The sequence below is a fragment of the Cervus canadensis genome, chromosome 22 (genome assembly GCF_019320065.1).
Source record: "Cervus canadensis isolate Bull #8, Minnesota chromosome 22, ASM1932006v1, whole genome shotgun sequence".
In the NCBI taxonomy this organism is placed as follows: Eukaryota; Metazoa; Chordata; class Mammalia; order Artiodactyla; family Cervidae; genus Cervus; species Cervus canadensis.
The window spans coordinates 22,533,722-22,559,598 of record NC_057407.1 but is presented as its reverse complement, the minus strand read 5'-3'; the positions used below and the strand labels follow the sequence as shown (position 1 = coordinate 22,559,598).

Sequence of the window (25,877 nt, the reverse complement as noted above, 5' to 3'; positions counted from 1 at the left end):
GGGGCGGGGAACTATAGTTTCTGTTAGTTTCCATTTATGAGCACATATATTTCTTTCCCCTTGTTGTCTAAAGTGCTTCCTAGTGTGCTGAATGCAGGGAGAAAGTGTGGATTGTCATGTTAGTCTTTTAAAAATACAGTTGAATGCACTTTACCTCAGTTGAACATATTTGAATTCTACCCCCAGCCCACTAAAATTATTTTCATTGTAACTTTTATTCACCATAGTTTAGAGTAATTGGAATTTGTTAAGCCAGTGGTGAATTTTAAGTAGTAGTGTGTATAAAGTATGTCTTTGTATGTGAATAACCCAGACAAGTGTCTTAAAGGAAACAGTTCTCATGGTATAAGCAGTTCTGTCAGTTCTGTAAGGACTTATTCTGTTTGTTTCTTATTTAAGCTTCCTCAGAGGTGATTCTACTAGGACCCCCAGTTAATACTTGTTAGAGCAAGAACTGAAGCTCTGTGACCAGTGACATGTCATTGCATGCTGGTTAGGGACTGTGCTCTGGAGTCAACTAGATTTAACCTTTAACCCCAACCCCACCTCTTGCCAACTGTGTGATCTTCGGCCAGTTACTTAATCCTTCCACACAAATGTTTCCTCATTTGTAAACTTGGGCTAATAATAGTACCTGTACCAGTGGGTTGTTGTGGGGATTATGTAATGTAAAGCATGTAGAGCACTTAGCACACTGTCTGGTCTAGTGAGTTCTCCACAGTCGTGTGACACGATGGCTATTGTTACTATGTTGTGTTTTAAACACTTGCCTGACCTTTTACTTTAGAAGCTCTCTAGAAACCAAACACACAAACAACTGGGGAGACATGGGTGTTGAACTCGAGGCTTCCCTCTGAACTGTGGCTGCGCGCAGGGCGTTATCTGCCAACCACATCTGTTTGCATATGGTTTTGGTAAGCGAGCTTTGAGTTCTTTGTTCAGGTATGTTGCCCAGTTTCCTCTGGAAGGACAAGGAGTGAAACTATGAAGTCTGAAGAAGCAAAACTGAGATAAGAGAATGCATAAAACTTTCCTGTGAAAGTGTTGCCCATTAGGTCAGAAAGGAGGTAACAGTCAAAACAAACTTGAAACTTTAATGTTTCCCAGAGGGAACAAACTGCACCTCATCTGTTTTAAACAGAACCAACCTTTGTAGCATTAAGAGATATTAGGACTAGAAGTAATTAACCAGCAGTCAGCCCTTCCCTTTCCTCCCCTAGGGTTCCCTTACACATCTAACCCTGCCCAATTCTGACCAGAGAAAGCAGCTGTACAAGTGAATTTTGCGCATGAAAGAGAGGCCTAACAGAAAGGATTACAGAACAAAAAAACTCTGATACTCAGGCAAGTTGGTGTTGAGACCAACACCAGTTCACACTGCAGGGACCTGGTCTGACCTATTCCCAGCTGTCTCCTGGGTCTGACCAAGTGCTGTCAAATAGGAACCAGTTGAGTATTTATGGAATGAGTGGAGGCATGAATGAATCTGATTGATTTGTTTTCACAGGCATCAATGAGAACGGTAAAATGATGTGTGCAAGAGGGCAACAGAATCTTTAATCAAGGGAAGATTTATCTTTATTTTTATTGTAGCTTCTCTTTAAATAAAGCTGCCTTTGGAGAAGCTTTAATGTCTTTGCACATAAACAATGAATAATTTCAGACATTTGTGCATGGTTCTTACCATTCTTGGAACCATATTTTTAATTCCTCAGTGACGTTCAATTACTGGCATTTAGTATACAAGCCTTGCCTTCCCTCTCCCCTTCATATAGAGGAAATAATGTTTTAGGTGTTGATTTATAAAGCATTTCTCTAAAACTGGGGGAGAGTCTTTAAGATGATGGCTTCCTTGTTATCTTCTTAGAAATCTCAGAGGCACCTGGATTTCAGATGTTGCCAGTGTGTGTTCCTCATTCCCAAACCCGGCCTTCTTCCAGTCTCAGAGACTGGTCCCACCCATCCATCCTGTTCTACAAGGCAGGAAGCTTGGCATCATTCACAGCGCCACCCTTGTATGCAGGTCATCACCAAGTCATGTCAGCAGTTCCTTCTAAATATCTGTGAATCATTTCTGTGCCATCTTGCTGTGATCTCCAGGTCCAAGGTGCCCCAGACCTCTTACCTGTACTACTGCAAATGCAAATAACTGGCCCTCTCACTTTTGAAGCATGCACTTCCCTTCTCTGTTCTGCAGTCTTGAGTAGGGTTGAAAATAATAAAAAGTCTGATAATGTTATCCTCCATTCCAGAAAACATTTCCAGGACTTCCCAAAATCTTTTTCTTCTATAAAAATAGTGAGAACACTGGCAAGAATTGATAAAATTAACTTTTTCAGAATTCTGAAAATTAAAGGCTTGCAGGATCTATTGAGCATTTATACAAAACAAAGAACTGAATCTCTGTAAATACAGGCAAACTCTGAGGTATTTTACCTCATTTTAATGCTGCCACACCCCATGCCATGCCGAGCTCCACAGTAACTTTGAAAACCTGTAAACCTCACAACTGTGGTAGCTGTGAAAACCAGTAGTTTAGAATCTATGAGACTGGAAAGAATGGGTTTGAAGCGTCCCTAAAGTTGTGTGCACAGAAAATTTTCCCTGAACTTTCTAGTAGGTCCCTAAAAAGCTCCATTCTCACAATTTGTCTGTATCAGAACTCATTCTGTAGCCTATCCCTAGGGTATTTGTTTAAAAAAAAAAAAAAGCAATCATTGTACATTGCACTTGTCTGAGTCGGTGATATAAGTTGAGTCTGACCAAAAAACTAAATAGTAAACTCTGAGAAATGAGATGTCAATTGGGGTTTTTGAAGAGCCCCAACATTCTCAAGATTCCTGAGAATCTAGAAAACCATGTGCATTAGATCAACTACGCTTCAATTTAAAAAAGAGAAGAAAACAGCATGCATGTATAGGGCTATCCGCATGTCCAGGATATGCGGATCTCTTAATCTCTCACCTCTGGCTGATTTTGAGTTTCTATACAAGCAGCAAATGAAGCCTAAGGTAGAGGTGTACATTATTGCTAGAGTGTTGAAGACATCCCAACATATGCACAGAGCCCCTCGGCAAAGCCTGAGAGACTCATTGGTTCAACATATTTAAGGAACTCCCTGCCCCATACTTAGCTAACTAAGCTCACACATAACAAAGAATACAGACTTTACACAATTAGACCAGGTAAATCACTAAACGAACCAAAAAGGGAGGTGGATCTCATTTGTAGAATGCCACGTTATATTATCTATATTGTCTAGTTTTCAACCAAAAATGGCAAAATACTGCCTATATGTTGGGGGAGGGTTTGGGGGGAGCACAAAATGGAGCCCTGTCTAAGCAGAGCATTAATAAAATTCTGTTGAAATTAAGTTGATTTTATTCAAAGTACATTATCTGAAGTTAAGATGTTAATTGTAATCCCCAGGAGAACTACTAAGAAAATAACTTTATGTAGAAGGTAGTAGAAGAAGGGAAGTTAAAAAAAATATATTAGAATCTATCAATTTAAACAAAAGGATGCAGTGACAAATAGGGGAACAACAAAAAAAAAAGACATAATATGTATATTAAATAGCAAAATCACAGACTGAAATCCTGTGTTATCAGTAATTGCATTATATGGGAATAGACCGAATACTGCTCAGCAGGCAGAGACTGTCAGGTGGATTTAAAAATCGTGATTCGGTGATAGGCTACGAACAGGAGACAGTTCAGATTCAAAGTTGGAAGTATATTGAAAGTTAATAGAAAATATACAAACAAATAGTAGTCAAAGAGAGCTAGCCTCGCTGTACAAATATTAGACAAAGTAGATGTTTTTTAATAAAGTCATTAAAAACAGGATATTTTATAATCATGAATGAGTCAATTCATCTGGAAGAAATAGCAATTATAGAGATGCATGTGCCTAACAGAGGTTTGAAATATATGAAGCCAAAAACTTACACTGTGAAAGGAAAAAAATGGACAATTTAATAGTAATAATTGGAGATTTCAATAACTCACTTTAAAGCCTGGATACAGCAACTAGGCAGAAGAGCAATATGGATGTGAAAGATTTGAAAAACAAACCAGTTAGACACAACCAACATTCTTTTGGAAATAGTCCATTTGCATTCTTTTCAAGTGCAAATGGAATATTCTCAGGATCATATGTTAGGCCACAGTAGAATAAACCTAAATAATTGTAAAAGAACAGAAATCATACAGCATTCTCTAACCACAATGGAGAAAATTAGAAATTAAAAACCAAAGGAAATTTGGTAAATTCACAAGCATGTGAAAATTAAACACCATGTTCTTAAATAAGTAGTGGGTCAAGGAAGAAATCACAAGAGAAATTGTACTTTGAAATTAATGAAAATGAAACACAGCATACCAAAACATACTGCGGTTGAAGCATTACTTAAGGGAAAATTTATAGCTGTAAATAGTTACATTAAGAAGTAAGAACCTTCCTTCCTAAGAAACTAGAAAAAGAATAAGCACAAAGCAAGCAGAGCAGAGAAGACAATGAATTATTAATATGTGAACTGGACAATAGGACAACAAAGGGTAAAAAGCACTGAAACCAAAGGTTAGTATTTTGGTAAGATTAGAGTACTTGGATTATGATAAAATTGACGAACTTGTAGGTAGATCTCACCACGTTAACTCCTATTATTAAAATCAAGAATTAAATATGTAATGTCACTACCCACCTGACACAAATAGGGTTATAAAGGAGTACTGTGAATGACTCTATGCCAGCACATTGAATTTACTAGATGAAACAGATACATTCATAGAAAATACTGTCAAACTATCAAAAATAACTCGAGAAGTATTAGAAAATTTGGATAGACCTAGTACATGAATTTGAGTTAGTAAATGTAAGATTTCCCCACCCCCTACCTGCCTATGCACACAAAAGCCCGGGCCCAGATGGCTTCACTGGTGAATTTTACTAAATATCGATAAAACCATTAGCATTCACCCTGCACACATTTTTCTATAGAAATGTTTGAAAAGAGAACTCTTATAAACTCATTCTGTAAGGCCAGTACCAAAACCAAAGACATCACAGTAACTGAAAACTGCACACTGATATACTCCGTATACGTTATACTTGGGAAGCCCAAGAATACTGGAGTGGGTAGCCTATCCCTTCTCCAGCGGATCTTCCCAACCCAGGAACTGAACCAGGGTCTCCTGCTTTGCAGGCAGATTCTTTACCAGCTGAGCTACCAGGGAAGCCCATACATTATATAGTGTATATTTATTATATTCTGTAATGTGCAAATGCTAATTATAGTTAAGCAGAAATGTTCAATATGCCTTTGATAGATGGATGAATTGAAAAGAGTCTGCATAATATATGAATAATTTCTCCAATTTGGTCACAGTTTTCAAGTTTCAATCCAGATTAAATGATGTTTTGTTTTCTACACTTGTCAAACACATATAAATCACGTGGAAATCTTGATAAAATGCCTATTCTGATTTTCTGGGTCTGGGTTGGGTCCTGAAATTCTCTAATTCTAACCAGGTTCTCAATGATACAGAAACAGTTGTATTTTAAGTAGTGAGGCTTTATATTGAGGAGGAATATAGAGTTGAGTGTACCTTTCTTTTCATTGTGACCATTAGTATCGAAGATCTGAGGAAGGATCTTCTTCCCTCAGACTTGAAGAATCTGAAACAAACTCAAGACAGTTATTAACATTTTAGCTTTCTATTAAAAGTTCTGCATCTTCTGAGGCATGTTTTGGGTAAGATTTCTAGAGACTTTACAAATATAAGATAATTATAACATCCCTTTTAAGGAAGTTATGAAAGACATAGATTTCATCATAGCCACATAGCTGTTGGATAACACTCAGCTATGCCATAAAGCAAATAACTTGCTTAACATGCCTTAACAGCTGAAGGCTAGCCATTTGATTTTGGTTTTCATGTGTTCATTGTGATTATCTAGAAATAAAGTTTTTTTTTTATGTTGATGTTGTGCACAGATTGATTGTCTGTGTCCCGTTCGCTCTCCTGCCCCACCTCCACACACACAATTCACGTGTTGAAATCTAACCCCCAGCATGATGATTTTTGGAGGGATGAGTCCTTTGGGGAAGTAGTTAGGTCATGAGGATAGAGCTCTCATGAATGACATTAGTGTCCTTGTAAAGGAGGCTTCAGAGAGCTCCATCTCTTCTTCTGTGTGGCGGACACAGTGAAAAGAGGACTCAGAACCAGAAAGCAGGCTCTCACCAGACACGCAATGCACTGGTGCCTTAATCTTGGATTTCCCAGCTTCCAGGACTGTTGAGAAATAAATGTTTGTTGTTTGTAAGCCACCCAAACTATGTTATTTTATTAAAGCAGCCCAAATAGACTAAGAAATTTTGTGTCCTGTGATGTTGCTAAACTGGTAAATTCTGGGAGGTTTTTTGGTAGATTTTTTGTGGTTTTCTGCATAAGACCATCAAGTCATCTGCATATGGAAAAAGTTATATTTCTCCCTTTTGAATCTGGATGACTTTTGTTTCCTTTCCTTGCCTGACCTCTCTGGCAACAACTTCAGTGCTTTGTTGAGAGCGGGTATCCTTGCCTCGTTTCTGACCTTAGGAGGAAAGCATGCAGCCTTTCTCCATTAAGTATGATGTTAGTTTTGGGGTTTTTGTAAATGTTCATTATCAAGTTAAGGAAACCTCCTCTATTCTTGGGTGTCTGGATATTTTTTTAATCATGCATATTTTTTCTGCATCAACTATTATGATAGAATGATTTTTTTTTTTTCCTTTAGCCTGTTAATATCACAGGTTACATTGTTTGGTTATGGATTGTTTGAAGTGTCTTATTTCTAAGTGTTTGTAAATTTTCTAGTATCTTTCTGTTACTGGTTTCTAATTTGACTCCATGTTGTCAGAGAACATACTTTGTATGATTTCAATTTCTTTTAAATTTGTTGGTTCTTTTAAATTCGTTAAATTGGTTTTCTGGGTTAGGCTATGGTCTATATAAAGCTAACCACTTAAAAACAGACAGCTAGGTCAGTAGGTAATAGCATTCCATACTTAATGCTGTTTTTAGTTATATGAAGAGTTGTGGGTTTGGGTTTTCTGCATAGAACATATTTGGCAGATGTTGTGTTGCTGTATTGACTGCCTTTTGAAGAAAAGAATTGTATTCTTAATTTAATCATGAGTTTATATGAATTTGGGAGAAGTTTGTGTAGAAGGTAGAAATAAAATTCTGTTTTATTTTTGTGCAGTTAAGATGTTAAAGCTCAAGTAACAGCAATTAAAAACTTTTTTATTATATCACTGACATTCCTTTTGATTATCTAGAATTGATAGTTACCGTTTGAAATAAATTTGAAATTGAACATAATAAAAGCTCAGTTATGTGCAGACCAGCCTTCCAAGTCAGTATCAGTTACTTAGAAGTGTTTCGGACACTGATGGGGCTGAGAGTCCTAGTATCTAAGGAAACCCTTGTATAGCAGAGAATCAGACAGTTCAGAGGTAACATCAGAAGTCTGATGTTCGATAGGATGTCTTGTTGACTCTGATTGGACAAGATGGGAGAGGCAGGGCTGGCGCTGGGCAGTGCTGAGAATCTCGTGAGGCGGTGGGGAGCGCGTACTTGAGAGTAGCCTGCCTTCAGCTCTCAGCGCCTTCATACACTGGCTCTGTGACTTAAGGCAGATAATCTCGTTCCTCACTTGCTTCATCTGTCAAGTGCAGATAGTGCCCCTGTAGCTGGGTAGTATTGTGAAGAGGAAGTGAGCTAATAATACTCAGCACTGTTATCTGGAACATAGGAAGTGCTCAGTAATTACAGACTCTTGTTATTTTTGTTGTATGTACTGCCTCTCAGGTGTCGTTGCTGTTGTGATTTTTTGTTCACTGATGTGTGCCCAGAACCTTGAATCACGTCTGAGCATAGTAGACATTCAATACATGAATGAATAATGTAGGTAGAGGATTTGCCATGATATCTAGCATCCAGTGAGTACTTAATACATTGAGTGTACAAAAGACGGTAGCCGTAGACCAGCAAAGTTTAGAAACTGTGGCCAGTGTAACCCACTGACAGTAAAAATGGAAATATTCATAATCATAGTAGGTAAGATGGTAAAGAATCCACCTGCAATGCAGGAGACACCGGTTTGATTCCTGGGTTGGGAAGATTCCCTGGAGAAGGGATAGGCTACCCACTCCAATATCCTTGCTTGGAGAATCCCCATTGACAGAGGAACCTGGCAGGCTACAGTCCATAGGGTCACAAAGAGCCAGACCCGACTGAGCAACTAAGCAGAGAGCACGGCACGTGCTCTGTGCCAGACATAGTTCTGAGAACTTTGTACATACTCACTCATTTCATCCTCACAACTACCTGTTAAGGTAGCTACTGTTGTCATCCCCATTTTACAAACGAGGGTACTGAAGCTGAGGATTTGCCCAAGTTCATACTGCTAGTAAGTAATAGCATGGGAATTTGAACTCAGGAAGTTCGATCCAGAGGCCTTTCTGAAATTCTTTTGTTGAGAACCTAGTGTGTACCAGGCATTGTGCCATGCAGACCCAGCCACTGCCTCTGGGGGTTTATATCTTAGAGTTATAGCCAAGACACAAATTATAAATCACTAATGAGTGAAGAGAGAGAAATGTCTAAAGAGAGAGGGTCCTGCTTTAAATTGGGTATGTCAGGGAATGTCTTTTAATGGAATGTAAGCCATGATCTGAAGCCAGCCAGGCAAAGCATTCTGTGCAGAGGGAACAGAATTAGCCAAGGCCGTGAGGTGCGAAAGTGCTTGGCCTTTGGGTATAACTGTCGAGGAGATAGAATTCTGGTGTGGATGAGGAGCGAACCGTGTCTTATGGTTGCACAGATCAGGCTGGGCCTTCTACATATTAATTTTCATTCTGACTACATTGCAGTAGTTTACATAGTAAACTATTAAAGGGTTTAGTCAGAATAGGTGATATTTGTGATTTAAAAGCATCTCTGCTTACTGTATCTGTATGGGTGGGGGAGTTGGAATAGGCAGAGAGGGGAGAATAGCCACTATTTAGATCAAAGACCAGAAGACAGTTATTGGAAGATGATAAAAAATGGCTCATGTTTACAAAGTACTTTGCATTGTTCCAAGCATCTTATATCTGTTCCTTAGTTCTTCCTACAACCTGTGAGATAGGTGCTCTTTCTTTTCCCGTTTGTAGATGAGGAAATGGAGGTAAAGGCCACCATATGACAAGGCTGGAATTTGAATGCAGTCAGTGTGGTTCTAACAGCTGTGCCTTTAACTGCCAGGCTCTGTTCCCATAGCAGGCTGAGTTCTCCCATCTGTGTCTCCCACCATCCATGCAGCCACGTTAGCTGCAAGGAGCAGGGAACAGACTGCAGCCCAGCTTTGGTTTCTTCCACTCTGCCTTACCCCTTGGATGACATGGTCTCCCTCCTCAGCTGTTCGTAGAGTTCTCCAGAGCATGTCTTCAGTCTCATCTGGCCCATCTTCATCACTACTTCCTGTCTTGCTCTGACTTTACATCAGCCCTTGGGGACTGCCCTCCTACATGCTTACCTGGGTAGATCCACACTCATGCCAGAGTGACCTTTTGTATCATGTGGCTTTCCTCCTTAAAACTGTGGCTTCTTCCATGCTTGCAGGGTAGAGCTTAAGCTTCAAGACTTGGACTTGGATCTTCTTCATGGGATGCACCTGCAAGTGTCCTCCACCTCTCCCCTGCCTCTCATTGTTTACAGGATGGAGCAGCAGGGGCTGAAACCCCTGGAGAGTTAAGCTCACATTGTAAAATAGTTGCCTTTTGGTGTGTATATCAATCTCCTTAGAGTTTCATCAGTGAGCGCTGGGACTCTTGCAGCAGAACATGTTTAGTGTGTGTGATATTATGTGTTTTTGTTTATTTTGCTGAGTGTTCACTATGTGTCCAGCACGGAATGCTCTCCACGGATTAGTTCGTTTCATCCTCACCGTAACATTGTGAAATATCGGTCCTATTAACTCTGCTTGACAAATGAGGAAACTGAAGTTCAGAGAGGTTAATAATTTAATGGTGTTCACGTAGCTACTAAGAGAAAGAATAGGGATTTGATCTCAGTTGTCTGACTCCAGAACTGCTTGGAGTTACTGCGCTGCACACGCTAGCAAATGAGAATTTGCCAATGTGCATATTTGAGAATCAGACCTTGAAACACAAAATTCAACCAGAAAGTACCCCTAGAAATAGGATCATGTGTTCACGGGAAGCTTTCTCACCCTTGAACTTTTGTCTTACTGAGTGGACACCCCGTTCTAGTGGGTGACTGTGTAACATTATGTGACATAAAGGCACAATTATATCCTGGACTTTGGAGGACCACAAAGATTTCATCTAATACTTCAGTTACTGTCCACCCAATAATGTTAGTGCATGCATTAGTTGTTTGGAATTCATGGCTCAGATGTTAAAGAATCTGCCTGCAATGTAGGAGACCCAGGTTTAGTCCCTGGGTTGGGAAGATCCCCTGGAGAAGGGAATGGCTACCTACTCCAGTATTCTTGCCTAGAAAATTCCATGGACAAAGGAGCCTGGTGGACTACAGTCCATGGGGTTGCAAAGAGTTGGACATGACTAAGTGACTGACACCTTCACCCCTCATCCTTCAGGTTAGGCGTTGTTAAGCACTGTCACTGGAGCAGGAAACAAGACATATGTGGAACTTAGTCTAGTGGGAGGAGATTGAGGCTCTATAGTTAGATGAATAGTTACAGACGGGGCACGGTGCTGTGTAGCAAGGCAGAGTCAGTGCTGTGAGAGCAGACGGGGGGCCTGACTGGCCAGGTCTCCACACCGGCCAGGTCTCCACGGATGTGACATTGAGGCTGAGACCAAGTGGAGTAAAGCAACCAGCCAGGTGAAGATCTGAGGAAGGGGGTCCAAGCAGCGGGAACAGCAGGCACCATGCTGCTGTGACAGGAGACAGCATTGTGCGCATCAGGGACAGAACAAAGGCCATGTGCAGGGCGCCAGCCTTGTCGGGGCCTTAGTTCTTATCCGAAGAACAACTGGAAGCTATGGGAAGTTTCCAGATGGCAGACGTTGCTTCACCATCACACAACAAGAGCTCACTTCTCAGAATCTGCTCGGCAAGGCAAGGGGTCTGCTGTCACACAGAACTGCACAGTCATCCACGTTCACATGGTCTTGAAAGTCCCCGTCAGTGAAATGTCTGGGCTTTGGGGCCCAGCAGACCCGGGTTCAGATCTTGACTCTGCCACTTACTGGCTTGTGAAATCTAGTGTCTGGTTGCCTTAGTTGGTTGAGCAGTACGGTGAGGATGCATGACTTCTACCTCCCAGGCTGTTGGGGGACATGAGTGGGCCCTTCCTGGGTCTTCTCAGGCCTTTCTACCCTGGGAGGCACCTGGTGCATTAGGTAATGTGATCATCACTGATTGACATATGAAGAACTGAAGTTGAGAGAGGTTAGGGAACTTGCCCAAGATCACATTGGATTCCGAGTGCTGGGGAGTGGCCCACACTGGTAGCCACTCTGCTTACAAGGCCTGTGACTGAGTGGTTGGGAGGGCTGGAGACAGCCCTGTAGAGAGGTGACGGCTGAGCTGAGCCCTGATGTATGAGAGTGCACCAGGCATCTCGTGACGAGCAAGGGCAGCGCCTGGCGGAGAGGAAGCTCTCAAAGGAGAGGATGGAGGTCAGTGTGCCTGGAGCAGAGTGAGCCAAGCAGAGAGGGCCAGGGGCTCAGGGGACAGGGAGTGGAAAGCGGGGAGGATAAACCTCTGGCCATGCCTTGGGGGTTATAGTAAAGGCTGGGATTTTATTCCATAGGAGTGGGCAGTTTCTTGGGAAATTTTAACAGTAGTCACAGGATGTGTTGGAGAGTTTCAGACTCACTCTGGCATCCATGTGGAAGGGATTGTCAACCGCATGGGAGATGTCTTCCATGGTCCACAGGAAAGGTGCTGGGGACAGGCTTTACAGTGGGGCCTAAACAAGGGAGAGAAGTGGTCAGAGGCGTTAGAGTGATCAGACCTGCTGGTGGTCTGTGTGCGATGAGGGAAAGAGGAGTCAGAGGTCATGTCCGGGGTTTAGCTTCCTAAGATGAGTAGGGTCATTGACACAAAAGAGGGATGATCTGGGGGTGGGGGGTGGGAGACAGGGCAGGGTGGGAAGCACTGCTCTCTCGGACGTGCTCCTTTGATCTGAGATGTATGAAAGGCATCCAGGTGGTGGTGTCTGGTAGGCAGTTGGATATGTGAGTCTAGACAGAGGTCAGGAGCCGTCTGGGCTAGAGACAGAAATGTGGGAGTTGTTGGCGTGTAGAAGTTTGGGTGCATGGGAGAGGGGAGACGCGCAGGGTACTGCAAAGGTGAAATGTTTGGCTGCAGCGTCCGTTGTGCTGTTGAGCGTGGTCCTCCCGTGAGGGTGGCAGCCCCGAACTGACTGGTCAGGACTGGCTCTGGTCAGGGGGCCTTCACTCTGCACAGGACTGGGGAGGCCCTCACATGTGTGCTCACGTGTCCGTGGGACTGAACCCAGTCCTTCCTGCTTCGCCGGCCTGGGGTCTCCAAGTGTTGAAACATGATGGCCTAGATGTGGGTGCCGGGCCACTCACTAATTGGAAGGTTGGGATGACCTGAATCCTGAGAAAAATTTAGGACCTACCCACAATAAAATCCATTCTTTCAAATCAGGTCAGAGTCCATGGGATCAAGTACGGTTTTAAAACTTTTCATTATATTTCTTATAATGATTTACCTTGTATATTTAAAGACTATTTTGTAAACTTTTTTTTTTTTTTTAACTCAATAGGAACTCATTTTAACTCAGTAGGAGCTCTTTCTTTTCTGTCATAAATGAAGCTTTTTTTTTCCTTCTTGCATTTGGGCAAGTTCCATATGTTAACTTATAGATGGGCTGATTGTGAACTTACACTTTAAAAGTATTCGGAAACATACTGTCTCTCACAAAAATTATTTCATTTTCTCTGTTACCACAACATTCCACATGCTGTTCCTGTTGCTAAGGCCTCTGGAATGTTTCAGTGCAGAGAAAGGATATAGAACTCCTTTTTTCCCCCTGAAGAAGACATTTAAATTATTTCGTATCCCCTAGTTTACATCTAAATATGGATATCTGGAAGAATTTAGAAAGCTAAAATTCAAGTTGCTTTAGGTTCTTCTCACAGGAACTCGGTTTCATAGGGTAGCATGAACTGTACTTCAGTGTACCATCATTCTTTCCACGGGGATTGTGTGAGGGCACAAGCGTACACATGCTGGCTTCTTAGGGAGATGTGATGTGCTACCAAGAGATTAAGAAGTGATTTCAGAGATGATGCAAACCTAAGTTTGAGTCCTGGTTGTACTTTCTTGCTGGGTGATTGAAGACGAGTTCTTGTCTCCATCAGTAAAATTAGGCTCCTGTTGTAGGATACACCTTATAAAAAGTGCTTAGTTCAGAACTTGGCACATAGTAGTCTCTCAGTAAATGCCATATGATTATCATCATTATTGTTGTCATCAGTTGCAAAAAATTTTAAGTTATTGAAGAAATTGAACTTTTTGCAGAAGTACAGGTTGAAAGGAACCAGAACAGAAAAAGAACAGTTTTCTACATAAGCCTTATTGCGGCCAGTCACATCCTTATTATTTGAAAAGATTGATACAGTTTTTTTTTTTTTTTTTTTTTACAATTGCCTTATTTATAAAGGGGTGGGGGCTAATTCCCAGCAGTATCTGCTCTCTGGCAAAGTGACATTATCGTAAACACATTGCTTGCCATAGAGTGCTGTGAGGCACCACACAAAGCAGGCACATCGCAGAGGCCCAAGTCTAAACTGAATTCAGTCTCAACTGAAATCACCTAATTTATTTTTTTATCTGGAGGACAGTTGCTTTACATTGCTTTGTTGGTTTCTGCCATGCAGTGGTGCAAATCAGCCATAACTATATATATATATCTCCCCTCCCTTCCACCCCCCCCACCCCCCACCATCCCACCCCTGTAAGTCATCACAGAGCGCCAGGGTGGGCGAGATCACTTAATTTAATGCTTTGCTGCTAAGTCGCTTCAGTCCTGTCCGACCCTGTGCGACCCCATAGACAGCAGCCCACCAGGCTCCGCCGTCCCTGGGATTCTCCAGGCAAGAACACTGGAGTGGGTTGCCATTTCCTTCTCCAGTGCATGAAAGTGAAAAGTGAAAGTGAAGTCACTCAGTCATGTCCAATTCTTATCGACCCCATGGACTGCAGCCTACCAGGCTCCTCCGTCTAGGGGGTTTTCCAGGCAAGAGTACTGGAGTAGGTTGCCATTGCCTTCTCCAGATTTAATGCTTTAGCTACTGTTTAATTAATAAAACTAATTAAGTTGGTTTCATTAATGACCTATTGATTTGATATTTGTAGACATTTCATATTTTTCAGCTGTAAGTTATGAATGTTATGCCATTTCTGTAATTCAACTTTTCCATCTTAATTGTCTTGTATCAGAGTCATTTAACCTAGGGATATATGAAACCTAAGGTAAACTACTAGTCTATTTTTTTTTTTTTTTTTAATGAAATGTCATGTCAAATGTAGCCATGGAAAGTAGCTTATTTCATGTGGATCACTGCATGGATTTACCCTTTCCCCTCTCCCACGTGTACTATTTTTAACTCAATGTGGGCTTGCTTTCGAGGAAAGTAGCACATTGTTTGGCTCTTACTTTTCATGAAATTGTTAAGCTTAGTCACAGAAATCAGCAATCTGTTAGAACCTTCTTATGTTCTTTTATCAGTTTATGTGGTCAAAGGTGTTCAGCCCTGACAGTCAACTTATTGGAGTTGGCATCTGGAAAGAATTTCTAGAAATCGTATTCCTCTGGTCTTAAAGGGGCCAAATTCAAGTCACTCTTATGAGTCAGAATGAAATCTCAGGTATTGACTTAGACAAAGTAGTTCACCTTTCTATGAATCAGTTTCTTCCTCTCCACAGCAGGGTTATGATGGTATCTGCCTTAGTAATTGCAAAGGTAAAATGAGATCATAGCATGTAGAACGTGTTCGGTGCCACCCCTGCATCCCAGAATCATGTCGCTCCCTGGTATGTTTCAGATTCAAAGGCTATCTGTGTAGTTCAGCGTAAATAGAAACTGTCTAAGAAAATGTGAGCTATAGCCACAGGAAGATATTAGATCCGGAATTTGATATTTTAGAGATTATCGTCACTTTACATTACCTCAGGGCATTTTCTGTTTCCTTTAAAACCACCCAGTTCACCCAGGGTAGAAAAGGGTGAAATTAAATCTTACAGGAGAGAAAGCAGATGCTAATCAGCTTTTTAGATCTTTTTCCTCCCTTTAAACTTGGTATTTGGTCTACTAAAATATTTGCCCAATTGAAATGGTGCTAATAATCTATTCATTGCAGATATTCTAAGTAGAGCACCTAGTGTAAAATACCAATTTTGAAATATTTAAAAGAGTTAAGATTATGGATTTGAAGTGTTCTCTCTGTTCCCTTGGTTGTTGCAATTATTATTAATTATCCACAGTTAGGATTTTTTGGTTAATCGTGTATTATCAGGTATCAAGTTACTGTACTTTCAATTTACATATATATGCAGGTAGACTGGTTTTATGTTTAATTAAGTTCTCACTATAAAAAAATCCAACCTGTATTTTGCCCTGTTCCAGTAATTGAACCGAGATTAATGTATGCAGTGTTACGCTTGTACTGAAGTTCTTTCTCTTCAGTGGCATCAGTATGTAAACAAAAGGACTGGGGGTTAGTTGTGACCTGTAAAAAAAAGTATGAAAATAGTTTTCTTTGTATTACATGTTGACGAAACCAGCAATTTTACTCTTTAAGGGAAACCTCTGCTTTCTTTCTTAACTGTTCCATAGAACTCAGAGACTTGATGGCTGGAATAGAATGCATAGTTAAATAAAACCATTAAATGGTACTGCTTTGTGAATTCCTAGACATTTTCTGTGGTTACAGATTCTTCCTCATAACCCTTATTAGACTTCTCCTGAAGTTGCTTTATTGTGTGAGGGCATTCATGGATCGTATTTTAATACATTGGTCTGTTTTACCTCATACTAATGATTTCTCATGCATTTTATTTTAACCCTTTCTAATGGTGTTTCTGTAAGCCTGATTTGGTTTCTCTCTTCATAGTCATGGTGCATCACATCAGTTACTTTTAAACTGGAATAACTTTTATCCTGTGCACTTTATCATAAGACAGCTCTTTTAGGAAATATCACCACCCCAGATGGTTTCCTATTAACAAGAACCACGTGAGTGAGTGATGCTCTCTGTCTTTATTGCAGACATGCCAATATTTGGTCTCTGTCCAGCCCACGATGATTTCTACTTGGTGGTGTGTAACGACTGTAATCAGGTTGTCAAACCACAGGCATTTCAATCACATTATGGTAAGTGCTTAACCATTTAAAAATCATTATTAGAGGGTAAAAAGGTAGAGCAGGATTAAGCTGTGACAGCCTGGGTGGGGTGTACTACCCCTCCCCTCTATCAGGAAGTAGGTTTTCTAATTGATTGAATGGGTTAATGCCTATCAGATGTTAGGGGTTTTCTGAATTTTCTTGAAAGGAATGTGCCTTTTTCTCATTTTTATTAAACTTAGAGGGAAAATGTATTTCATAAAATCTTTGTTGAAATACTGCATCAGTGGAGTAAAATATTTGTTTTCTTCTAGATCCCATGGTTGTGAATTTAGTGGGTGGTAAAATTATATATAGACACAGAATATAGAGACATGGCTCTTTTTAAAAGAAATGTGATTTTGAAATGTCCAAGTTCAGTAGTTCTAAATCTCTCTGATGTTCTAATTTGTGAATAAGATGGAACTATGCTGTCTTCCCCCATCAAAATGTGCATGTACTTAAAATGAGGCATTGTGACTTCAGGGGTTTCATGAACCTCTGAGCCTTCCCTGGGCTGTGAGACTCCAGGCCTGTTAACTGGGTGTCGGTCATGGGAGAATCCAAATAAGGTTGTTTTGCATTGTCATAGTGGTAAAAAAAAAAAAAAAAGAGTTCTGATCATAAAGTTTAATTTTATACCCAGTAGCAACTCAGAAGTGTTTGAGTGCTCACTTTGTTTCAGGCATGGGGATGTGGTTATCATTTTTCCGTCCATGGGGTTCAAAATCTTGCTGGAGAGAAAGGCAAAACTAACTGGACATTTTTTTTTTTTTTTTTAAATAACTGCAAGTTGTTTTATTGTTGTCCTCACGACTACAAACACAGACTTGAGACAGAATAGCAACGGGGTCTTTCTGTAATAGAGCATTCAAGCAAGGCCTCTAAGGCGGTGACCCTGGTGACCCGAGCCCTAAGTGATGAGAGGGGGTCACCCATGCGGGGATCTGGAATAAAAGTGTGTGACAGAGGGGAGTGGCGGTTCGCAGACCTGCAGATGGCTTGTGAAGTTAGTGAGGGAAGTAGAGACATGGGAGTCAGCCTTCTGGGCGGGGCCCTTGTTCATGTACAGGCTTGTAGGCCCGAGGAGGAAGCTGCCTGGGGGTAGTGAAGGTTTCTGTAAGGGAGGAACCCAGGACCATCTCTCTCGCTAGGGCAGACTGTGCGAGGAGGGTGGAAGCAGGAGAGCAGTTCAGAGGTGAAGATGATCACAGAGTAAGGCTAGGGGAACAGCAGGGCCGGAGGTACAGTCCAGCTTGGAACCTGCAGGGCTTTCTGTCGGGCTGGACTGCCATTGTTCAAAGTCACACCTTCACGATCACATCCCACCTTTTTCCCCCAAGGAATCTTTTCTGTAATCATAAAAAGGTCCTTTGAGTTTCTGCTTCTGGGTGAGGCCCCAGAGTAGGCACCAGAGTGAGCACCAAACTGAATAAGATATGGTCTCCCTGCTTAAGACTCCAAGTGGCTGGTATTGGAAAAGACAGCCAGTTGCCGAGTGCTTTGGGAGTTATAAAAAAAAAACTTCCCTGGTGGCTCAGACGGTAAGCGTTTGCCTACAATGCGGGAGACCCGGGTTCAATCCTTGAGTCGGAAAGATCTATTGGAGAAGGAAATGGCAACCCACTCCAGTATTCTTGCCTGGAAAATCCCATGGACGGAGGAGCCTATAGGCTGCAGTCCATGGGGTCACAAAGAGTCGGACACGACTGAGCGACTTCATTTCATTTTCATTTCATTTGGGAGTAATGGGTTTTGAAGCCAGACCAGACTGGATTTACATCTAAACTTGCAAGAACCATAGGTTAGTTGTTCTCCTTGAGCAAGTTTTCCGACCTCAGCTTCTTTTTTATAATGTGGGGACAGTGATAGCAACCTCATTGGTTCCCAGAGAGGATGAAGTGCACGGTATGGTGTAGCCCCTTGTGCATACCTGACACTTGACAAGTCTTTGAGAGAGAAGAGGTGCCGCTGTGGGGACAGAGAGATGCGTGTCGAAGCTCACACAGCAGTCCAAAACCGTGAGAATAAGGAGCACAGATTGCTTCTTGCTCGGTAACTCGGGGCAGACTTCTTAAAGGAAATAGCCTTCTTCACATCAGGCTATTCCGAAGAGTAGGATGGATTGTTTTTCCCATGTGCAGATTGTCCCCATCAGTTTTTAGGTGTGGAATACATGTCCATTGTGGAAAATGCAGAAAATACTTTTTTAAAAAAATCACCTACGATCCTCTAAAATGGGAAGTGTTGTGATGGGGATGGACAAGGCCGTCACCGTAGCACAGACTGTGCACTGCACAGCCATATTTGGTGGTGCCAGGTTGGCCACAGGGCTGATGGGAGCAAGCGCGGAGGCAGGAAATTCCAGGCTGTCTGGAATGTACTCCACAGAATCTCCATTGGCTGGAGCTGATGTACCCCGTGGGGAAGAGCTGTGTGCCAGGGCAAGGCTGGGGCTGTTCAGAGAGATTCAGTGCCATCAGACACCCTGAGCTTGATATGTCACTGGGAACCTGTTGCAGGATTTTTAACACCTGAATGATTTGCCTTAATGATGCAGTATGAAAACAGCTACTGTTTGCATCAAGCCCACTTAAAGGTGTTCCTTCTTCCAGGCCTTACCTAGTCAGGAGGAGGCCCTCTTGGTCCCCTCTTCCAGAAGCACTTCACTTACTTACAGCACGTTTCTTGGAGATGATTTTCTTTATCTTCCTCTGTCTCTCATAGAATGAATGTCTGTATATTGAGGGCGAGGTAGGGGAGGGGAGAGTGTCTCGAAATCATATTTCTTCTCTCTTTCTCTATCAGTCTGTAGCATCCATAACGTCTTCTAATAAGATACATGTTCAGTGACAAAGGAACTGTGCTGACCCCCGAAGCGGAAGGTGTGGTGTGAGTGCAGGCCTCAGGACAGAGCCCGGCGCCTTCGGGAAGGCGGGGCGCGCAGCTGGCCCGGGCCACTGCGGGCTGGTCCCTTGGCGGCAAGGGAGCTCTTCAAGCTGTAGGAGACGAGAGGGCCTCTGGTGGGACGAAGGGGGCCAGGTGCTGACAGAGGGATTCATTGGGAAATGCAGGAGTTTCCTCTTCGGGGGCGGCAGCCAAGGGAAGGCTGATGGAATAAACAGGAGGTTTGGAGACGGCTAGGTGTATGGGCTTGGGGGCAACTTCCCAAAGTGGAGGAAGGCACCATGTGATGTCCCTGGCCTAGTTCGGGAGTGACAGCTCACTCATCTGGGAAAAAAGAGGTGGTCGGGGGCCAGGACCAGGAACCGGAAGAAGTATTTGCAACCCATTCTCCTTTGTTGTAATTCCAGAAGGCCTATTGCTACATGTTTATTTTCCAGAGTCAAAAGCAAAACCTGTTTTTGAAATTCAAGAAATTTCTAAGTAGCCATTGCAAGCTGTTTATTGCTGTATTAGGAAGAACTTGCACCTGCCAAAGGAGAGATTCTGCTGTCTTCCCTTCTGATGAACTTGGTGAAAATGTGTGGGCAGTCTTCTGTGAATTCATGTCTTAATGATACTCATCTGTGACTTTTATGAACAAGTGAGCAGTTGCCATAAAATTTAGCAGACAGTTCCTTTAAAACCACTGCTGCCTGGCCGTGACGGGGAGGAAGCTACAGTAGCAGCAAGGCTTGTCGCTCAGTTCATGTTGATAATGTTATGCTGAATTTGTGAACAGGTTGTTACCCAAAATAGTGAGAGACCTGCAGACATACCTCATTTCTTGCATTTTGATTTATTGTTCTTCACAGAGAGTGTGTCTTTTACAGACTGAAAGTTGGGGGCAACTCTGTGTCAAGCAAACTCCTTGAATCCATTTTTCTAACAGCATCTACTGGCTTCATGTCTCTGTCATATTTTGTGAATTCTTGAAACATTTCAGACTTTTTCATTGTTCCTGTGTTATTGTGATTTTTGTTGCTACTTCAGCTTACTGAAGTCTCAGATGATGGTTAGCGTTTTTTAGAAACAAAGTGAAAGTCACTCAGTTGTGTTCGACTCTGTGCAACCCTATGGACTCCACAGTCCATGGAATTCTCCAGGCCAGAATACTGGAGTGGGTAGCTTTTCCCTTCTCCAGGGGATCTTCCCAACCCAGAGATCAAACCCAGGTCTCCCACATTGCAGACAGATTTCTTACCTGCTGAGCCACCAGGGAAGCAAGAATACTGAAGTGGGCAGCCATCCCTTCTCCAGGGGATCTTCCTGACTCAGGAAACAAACCAGGGTCTCCTGCGTTGCAGGCGGATTCTTTACCAACTGAGCTGTGAGGGAAGCTCTTTAGAAACAAAGTTTTATTTGTTTTAAATTAAGGTATGTGTGTTCTTCCCTGGTAGCTCAGCTGGTAAAGAATCTGTCTGCAATGCAGGAGACCTCTGTTTGATCCCTGGGCTGGGAAGGTCCCCTGGAGAAGGGATAGGCTACCCACTGCAGTGTTCTTGGGCTTCCCTGGTGGCTCAGATGGTAAAGAATCCATCTTCCCAACCCAGGAAACAAACCAGGGTCTCCTGCATTGCAGGCAGATTCTTCACCAGCTGAGCTATGAGGGAAGCTCTTTAGAAACAGTTTTATTTTTTTTAATTAAGGTATGTATGTTCTTCCCTGGTAACTCAGCTGGTAAAGAATCTGTTTGCAATGCAGGAAACCTGGGTTCGATCCCTGGGTTGGGAAGATCCCCTGGAGGGGAGGACACGGCAACTGGCCCCAGTACTCTTGCCTGGAGGATCCCCATGGACAGAGGAGCCTGGTGGGCTACAGTCCATGGGGTCACAAAGAGTCAGACACGACTGAGCAGCTAAGCACATGTACGTTCTTTTAGGGGCTTCCCTGGTGGCTCAGATGCTAAAGAGTCTCTCTGCAATGCAGGAGACCCAGGTTCAATTCCTGGGTCAGGAAGATCCCCTGGAGAAGGAAATGGCAACTCACTCCAGTTCTTCTAAGTCATAATGCTTTTTTGCACACTTAATAAGCTACAGTATGGCATAAACATAACTTTAAGTGTTAGGAAACCAGAAGATCTGTGTGACCTGCTCTCCTGAGTATTCACTGTATTGCACTGGTCTGGAGCTACACCTGAAATGTTGTGTCTGTACATTTTTGCTGACTGAGCTGCCTTTTCATGAGTTAACTCTTCACCAGGATTTCTCCTGGGTCAGTGATGGTGAGTGATTGTAGTGTCATTCTGGCATTTCCATTTTGTAGTCTGATCACTCTTGTTGTATAGATGACTCTCTTGGAAACTGTATAGTAATACCATGCTTTCTAGTTGTTGTTTTAATGTTTTGAAATAGTCCCAGCTGCCTCGTACTTCTCTTTAGTTATTCAGTATTTTTAGGAGTGAGATGTTTCTTACTGCTAATTTCAGATTTTCAACATACAGTTGAATCAGTGCATCCAAAACCTCCTGTGTTTCCAAATCAAAGAGGAGCTGCCTAAGTGGCCCCCTTCCTCCTACCCACTGCAGACTGGCAGTCTGGAAGGAGCCAGAGAGAGGACCTAGGAGTCTGCATTCCACACAGCTCCCTCAGCTGATTGTGGCCCAAGGGCTTGCCAGGATGCGTTGTGTTCACAGCCTATCCCCTCCCCCCATGGGGCTGCTGCTTTGTATTCCTGTGCTTGGCATAGGGACTGACGCAGATCGGCGCTCAGAGATTTGTTGAGTCTAGCAAGGATGGCATGAGAGGAGGCCCCTGCTTTTTTTAAACTGATTTTTAACTTTTTGTATCATGTCCTGGAAATCTTGCAGTAATTGCCTCTGAGACCTTAAGTATGAAAGAGGACTAAGATGGTGACATGCCCTGTGGCCGGAAGCACCTTTCTTTTGAGATTGTGTTAGCCAGGCTGGGGATCTGAGTAGATACTTTCATTCATAGTAAATGTGTTGGCCCTAAATTGGCTACTGAATAGCATAAACTGTGTATTTCCATTTATACACATTTACTATGGGTCTGAACAGGTGGGGTCAGCTAGTGACTGGTGGGAGGCTCTGGGGTTCTGTGTGGAAGGAGCTTTGCAGGTGGTTCTGAGAAGCCGTGTGCTGCACTGCCTTGCACCCTGCCGCTTCTATTTGAATTTGCTTGTGAAGAATTTGTTTGTGAAGAATACCATAACTTCTGTCAACCTGTCTTAGGCAGACATGGGCTGGTCCTACCTCGGTGAAATACATGAGTGATGTGAATTCAGATCGGACGGGTCGTCTGGTAGCATCTCTATAATTAATGGAAGCCCCACTCGAATGTCAGCTGCCCAAGTATTTTGCCTCAGATGAGTTAGGCTGACCACTGTTTCACCCTGTGGCTCAGCCCCGAGTCTGAGCACGTGGACTTCAGCCACCTTTTCCCCAGGTGTGCTCCATCAAGTTCCATCTTTATGATTTATTTACTTCCATTTAATTTTTTTTTCTTAAAATCAAACCACTTCTATTTAAATCTTTCACAAAGAAAACCTCACTAGAGTCATCAGTGGGAAAACTGACGTCCTTTGCCATAGGTGGTAAGTGTGAAAATAAATCTAGTGAAAAGATTCAGTTATTTGTTGCTACTCTTGCCAGCACCAGCACTGAGCCCTGAGGCCTGCTGCCTTAGTTGGAGGGAGACTAGCACGTTTTAGGCAAGTGTCATCCACAGAGTGACATGGTGTTATCACAAAAAGTGAAGGAGATTTAGGAAGGGAGTAAGTTTTCACTTGAGATTTAATGTTGTTAATGCTGGAGAGTGATACCTACTCCATGTTTGGGGAAACACCAGCTCAAGCTGTCGGATTTGGTTTCCTGTGCTATTCAGGGAGCTGTCTCCCGAGGCCAGTCCTAGTCTAGGAAGTGCCTTACCTAGGGAGCAGAATTCTCAAATCTCATGTTGATCTGCAGAAGGATCCCAGATAAATACCCTTTGCCATTTATCCATTGATACTACGTGTTGTGCGCGTCCCCATTGCTGTAAGTGACGTGCGAGTCTGGGCTTGGGGTAAAACATGTGCCCCTCAGACTCTCTTCGCAGAAGGGGATGTCATAAATCTGGCTTTTTCATGAATGTATCTTTCGCTGACACTCCTCTGCGACCTTAGAGCTTTCTCCACTTGTAGATATTACAAACCCTGTAAAGTTAACAGCCACATGCATAGTTGGGACTTAATAAATGCACTAAGGTGGTGGATTTTTTTAGGTGCTAGCATAAATTATATTTTTCTGAAAAGTCGTTTTCATCAGAAGATGAATAAATAGGAATTACTCAGTTTTTTGAGCTAATTAATTGGTTTCAAAGAACATGACTGGGTGAGCAAAACAAATCTTACTGTATGACATCCCATGGGCTTTCTCTGGCAAAAATGCCAATCCCACTGTCGACAACAATTTAACATAGTTGTGACCAATGATTGCTCTTGTGTAATTAAGCAACTCTGTATCACAGAGCAGAGGTTTTGCCTTTCAATAAAGAAGACTTTCTCCCTCTTGTGATCTGATGGAGTTAGGTGTAGAAGGTAATGGATTCAGGAATTTTGAATGAGTTGTTTCATTTGGCTATTAAGTAACTTTGTTTTTGGATAAAGAAAAAAATGTTTCTTTTTTTCTCTTCAGTTGTTTGGGTCTTATTCTACTCTGAAACTTTCAGTGATAACTTAATCTTTTTAGGACTAATAGTAATTTAAAAGTCCACAGACTAATGATAATTTGTAGCAGGACTTGATGATTCACAAAGTGTTTTTGTATTATCTTATTTCCTGTTCTTAGCGACTCACTGAATGGATGGTTTTATTCCCAGTTTACAGATCAAACTCCTAAATTAAATGTCATTCACACAGATAAAATGTCTCAGGCTGAATTTTCTGTCTACTTAACATCTGTTTCTATAAAGAAAGTTGAGTGTCGAAGAATTGATGCTTTTGAACTGTGGTGTTGGAGAAGACTCGAGAGTCCCTTGGACTGCAAGGAGATCCAACCAGTCCATCCTAAAGGAAATCAGTCCTGAATATTCATTGGAAGGACTGATGTTGAAGATGAAACTCGAAGAACTGACTCATTAGAAAAGACCGTAATGCTGGTAAAGATTGAAGGCAGGAGGAGAAGGGGTCGACAGAGGATGAGATGGTTGGATGACATCATGTCTGACTCAATGGACATGAGCTTGAGTAAACTCTGGGAGTTGGCGATGGACAGGGAGGCCTGGTGTGCTGCATCCATGGGGTTGCAGAGAGTTGAACACGACTGAGCAACTGAACTGAACTGACCATCTGTTTCTTTTGCATATAATAAGGGTGTATAGAGTTAAAGGACAATCTCGAGAAGATGTAATGAATTCCACATGTCACAAAACTGTCATTAATGACAGATGTTGTATCTCAGGTGGAATTGCCTAGAGTGACCGGGTCAGCAGTGTAAACCCATTACCTCAGAGAGAACATTTAATAATTTGAAGACATAATGGTCGTAGGTGGATACTTGATTTAGCATAGTCACTGGATTTCTCCTTGGCCTGTCCCACTTTATTTAACCCTAAACCAGAGTAAAGACCCAAAGCCAAGCTCCGCCTCTTTTTGTCCCAGCCTCGTGACATTTTGTAGCTTCTCTAGCGAATTGGTTGGCATATTTCTGCAGTCGGTATAAAGACTGAAATTTGTTGCAGAGCCAAAAATACTTCACTCTTTTGCTTCAAAGACATATGCCAGGCCTTTCTCCAGCAGTCAAGGGCTGAACCAGGAAGGGAGCAAACCAGAGCAGGCACATCATAACGTGAGCAATGTCAGGGTAGATGTTACTTTAATTCTCGAAGGAAATTCCAAGTTGACTGTTTGATCTAAGCTTCTTGTCACTGAAGAACATGATGTAAAATTAATGCAGTGAATTCAATTTTTCTCTACCACCAGCCAAACAGTGCAAATTAAAATTTTCAAGTAACTTCAGTAGCATCAGATAAAGGATCACTTTGTCCCTAACTAATACGTTTATCTTTTTTTTTCTTGGTTATATAATCAACATATATATTTTAAATGGTATTGTTTATGCCATTTGTAAGAGCTACATTTTAATTTCTAGTTATAAAATGCACTGATTTTTCTTTATACTGAAATCCTTGCCTTTATTAATATCTGTGCCTTTGGGGCTTTTTTAAAAAGCCATAAATTGGCAAGGATACTGTTCACTCATTTAGCAAATAATTATTGAGTGCATCCTGTCTAGGCATTTCTCTCCAATGAACTAGGAAAGCAGTGTCTTTGATTTCATGCAGCTTATATTCTGTTTAAAGAGGATGGAATGAATAGGATAAAATCGAGTAAAATAAGATGATTTCAAATAGTGATAAAGGCTTGGGTTAATGTCAGAGAAAAAATGGGGCCAGACACTTTAGGTAAGGCTTAGTCAAAAAAAGCCATTCGGAGGAATTGATGTGGAAGGTGTGTGATGAAAAACAGCCAGCCATGTGAAGATCTGGAGGAGC

General features: G+C 42.1%; 1 protein-coding gene across 3 annotated transcripts in view; it reads left to right on the top strand.

The window, feature by feature from the left end:
• Positions 1–25,877, top strand: part of ATXN7 (ataxin 7) — a 132,570-nt gene that overhangs the window by 65,592 nt on the left and 41,101 nt on the right. For all 3 annotated transcript variants that reach the window (XM_043442957.1, XM_043442956.1, XM_043442955.1), the window contains one exon: positions 16,327–16,431. In XM_043442957.1, coding sequence (XP_043298892.1) covers positions 16,327–16,431 — 105 coding nt within the window. The remainder of the gene's footprint in view (positions 1–16,326; positions 16,432–25,877) is intronic.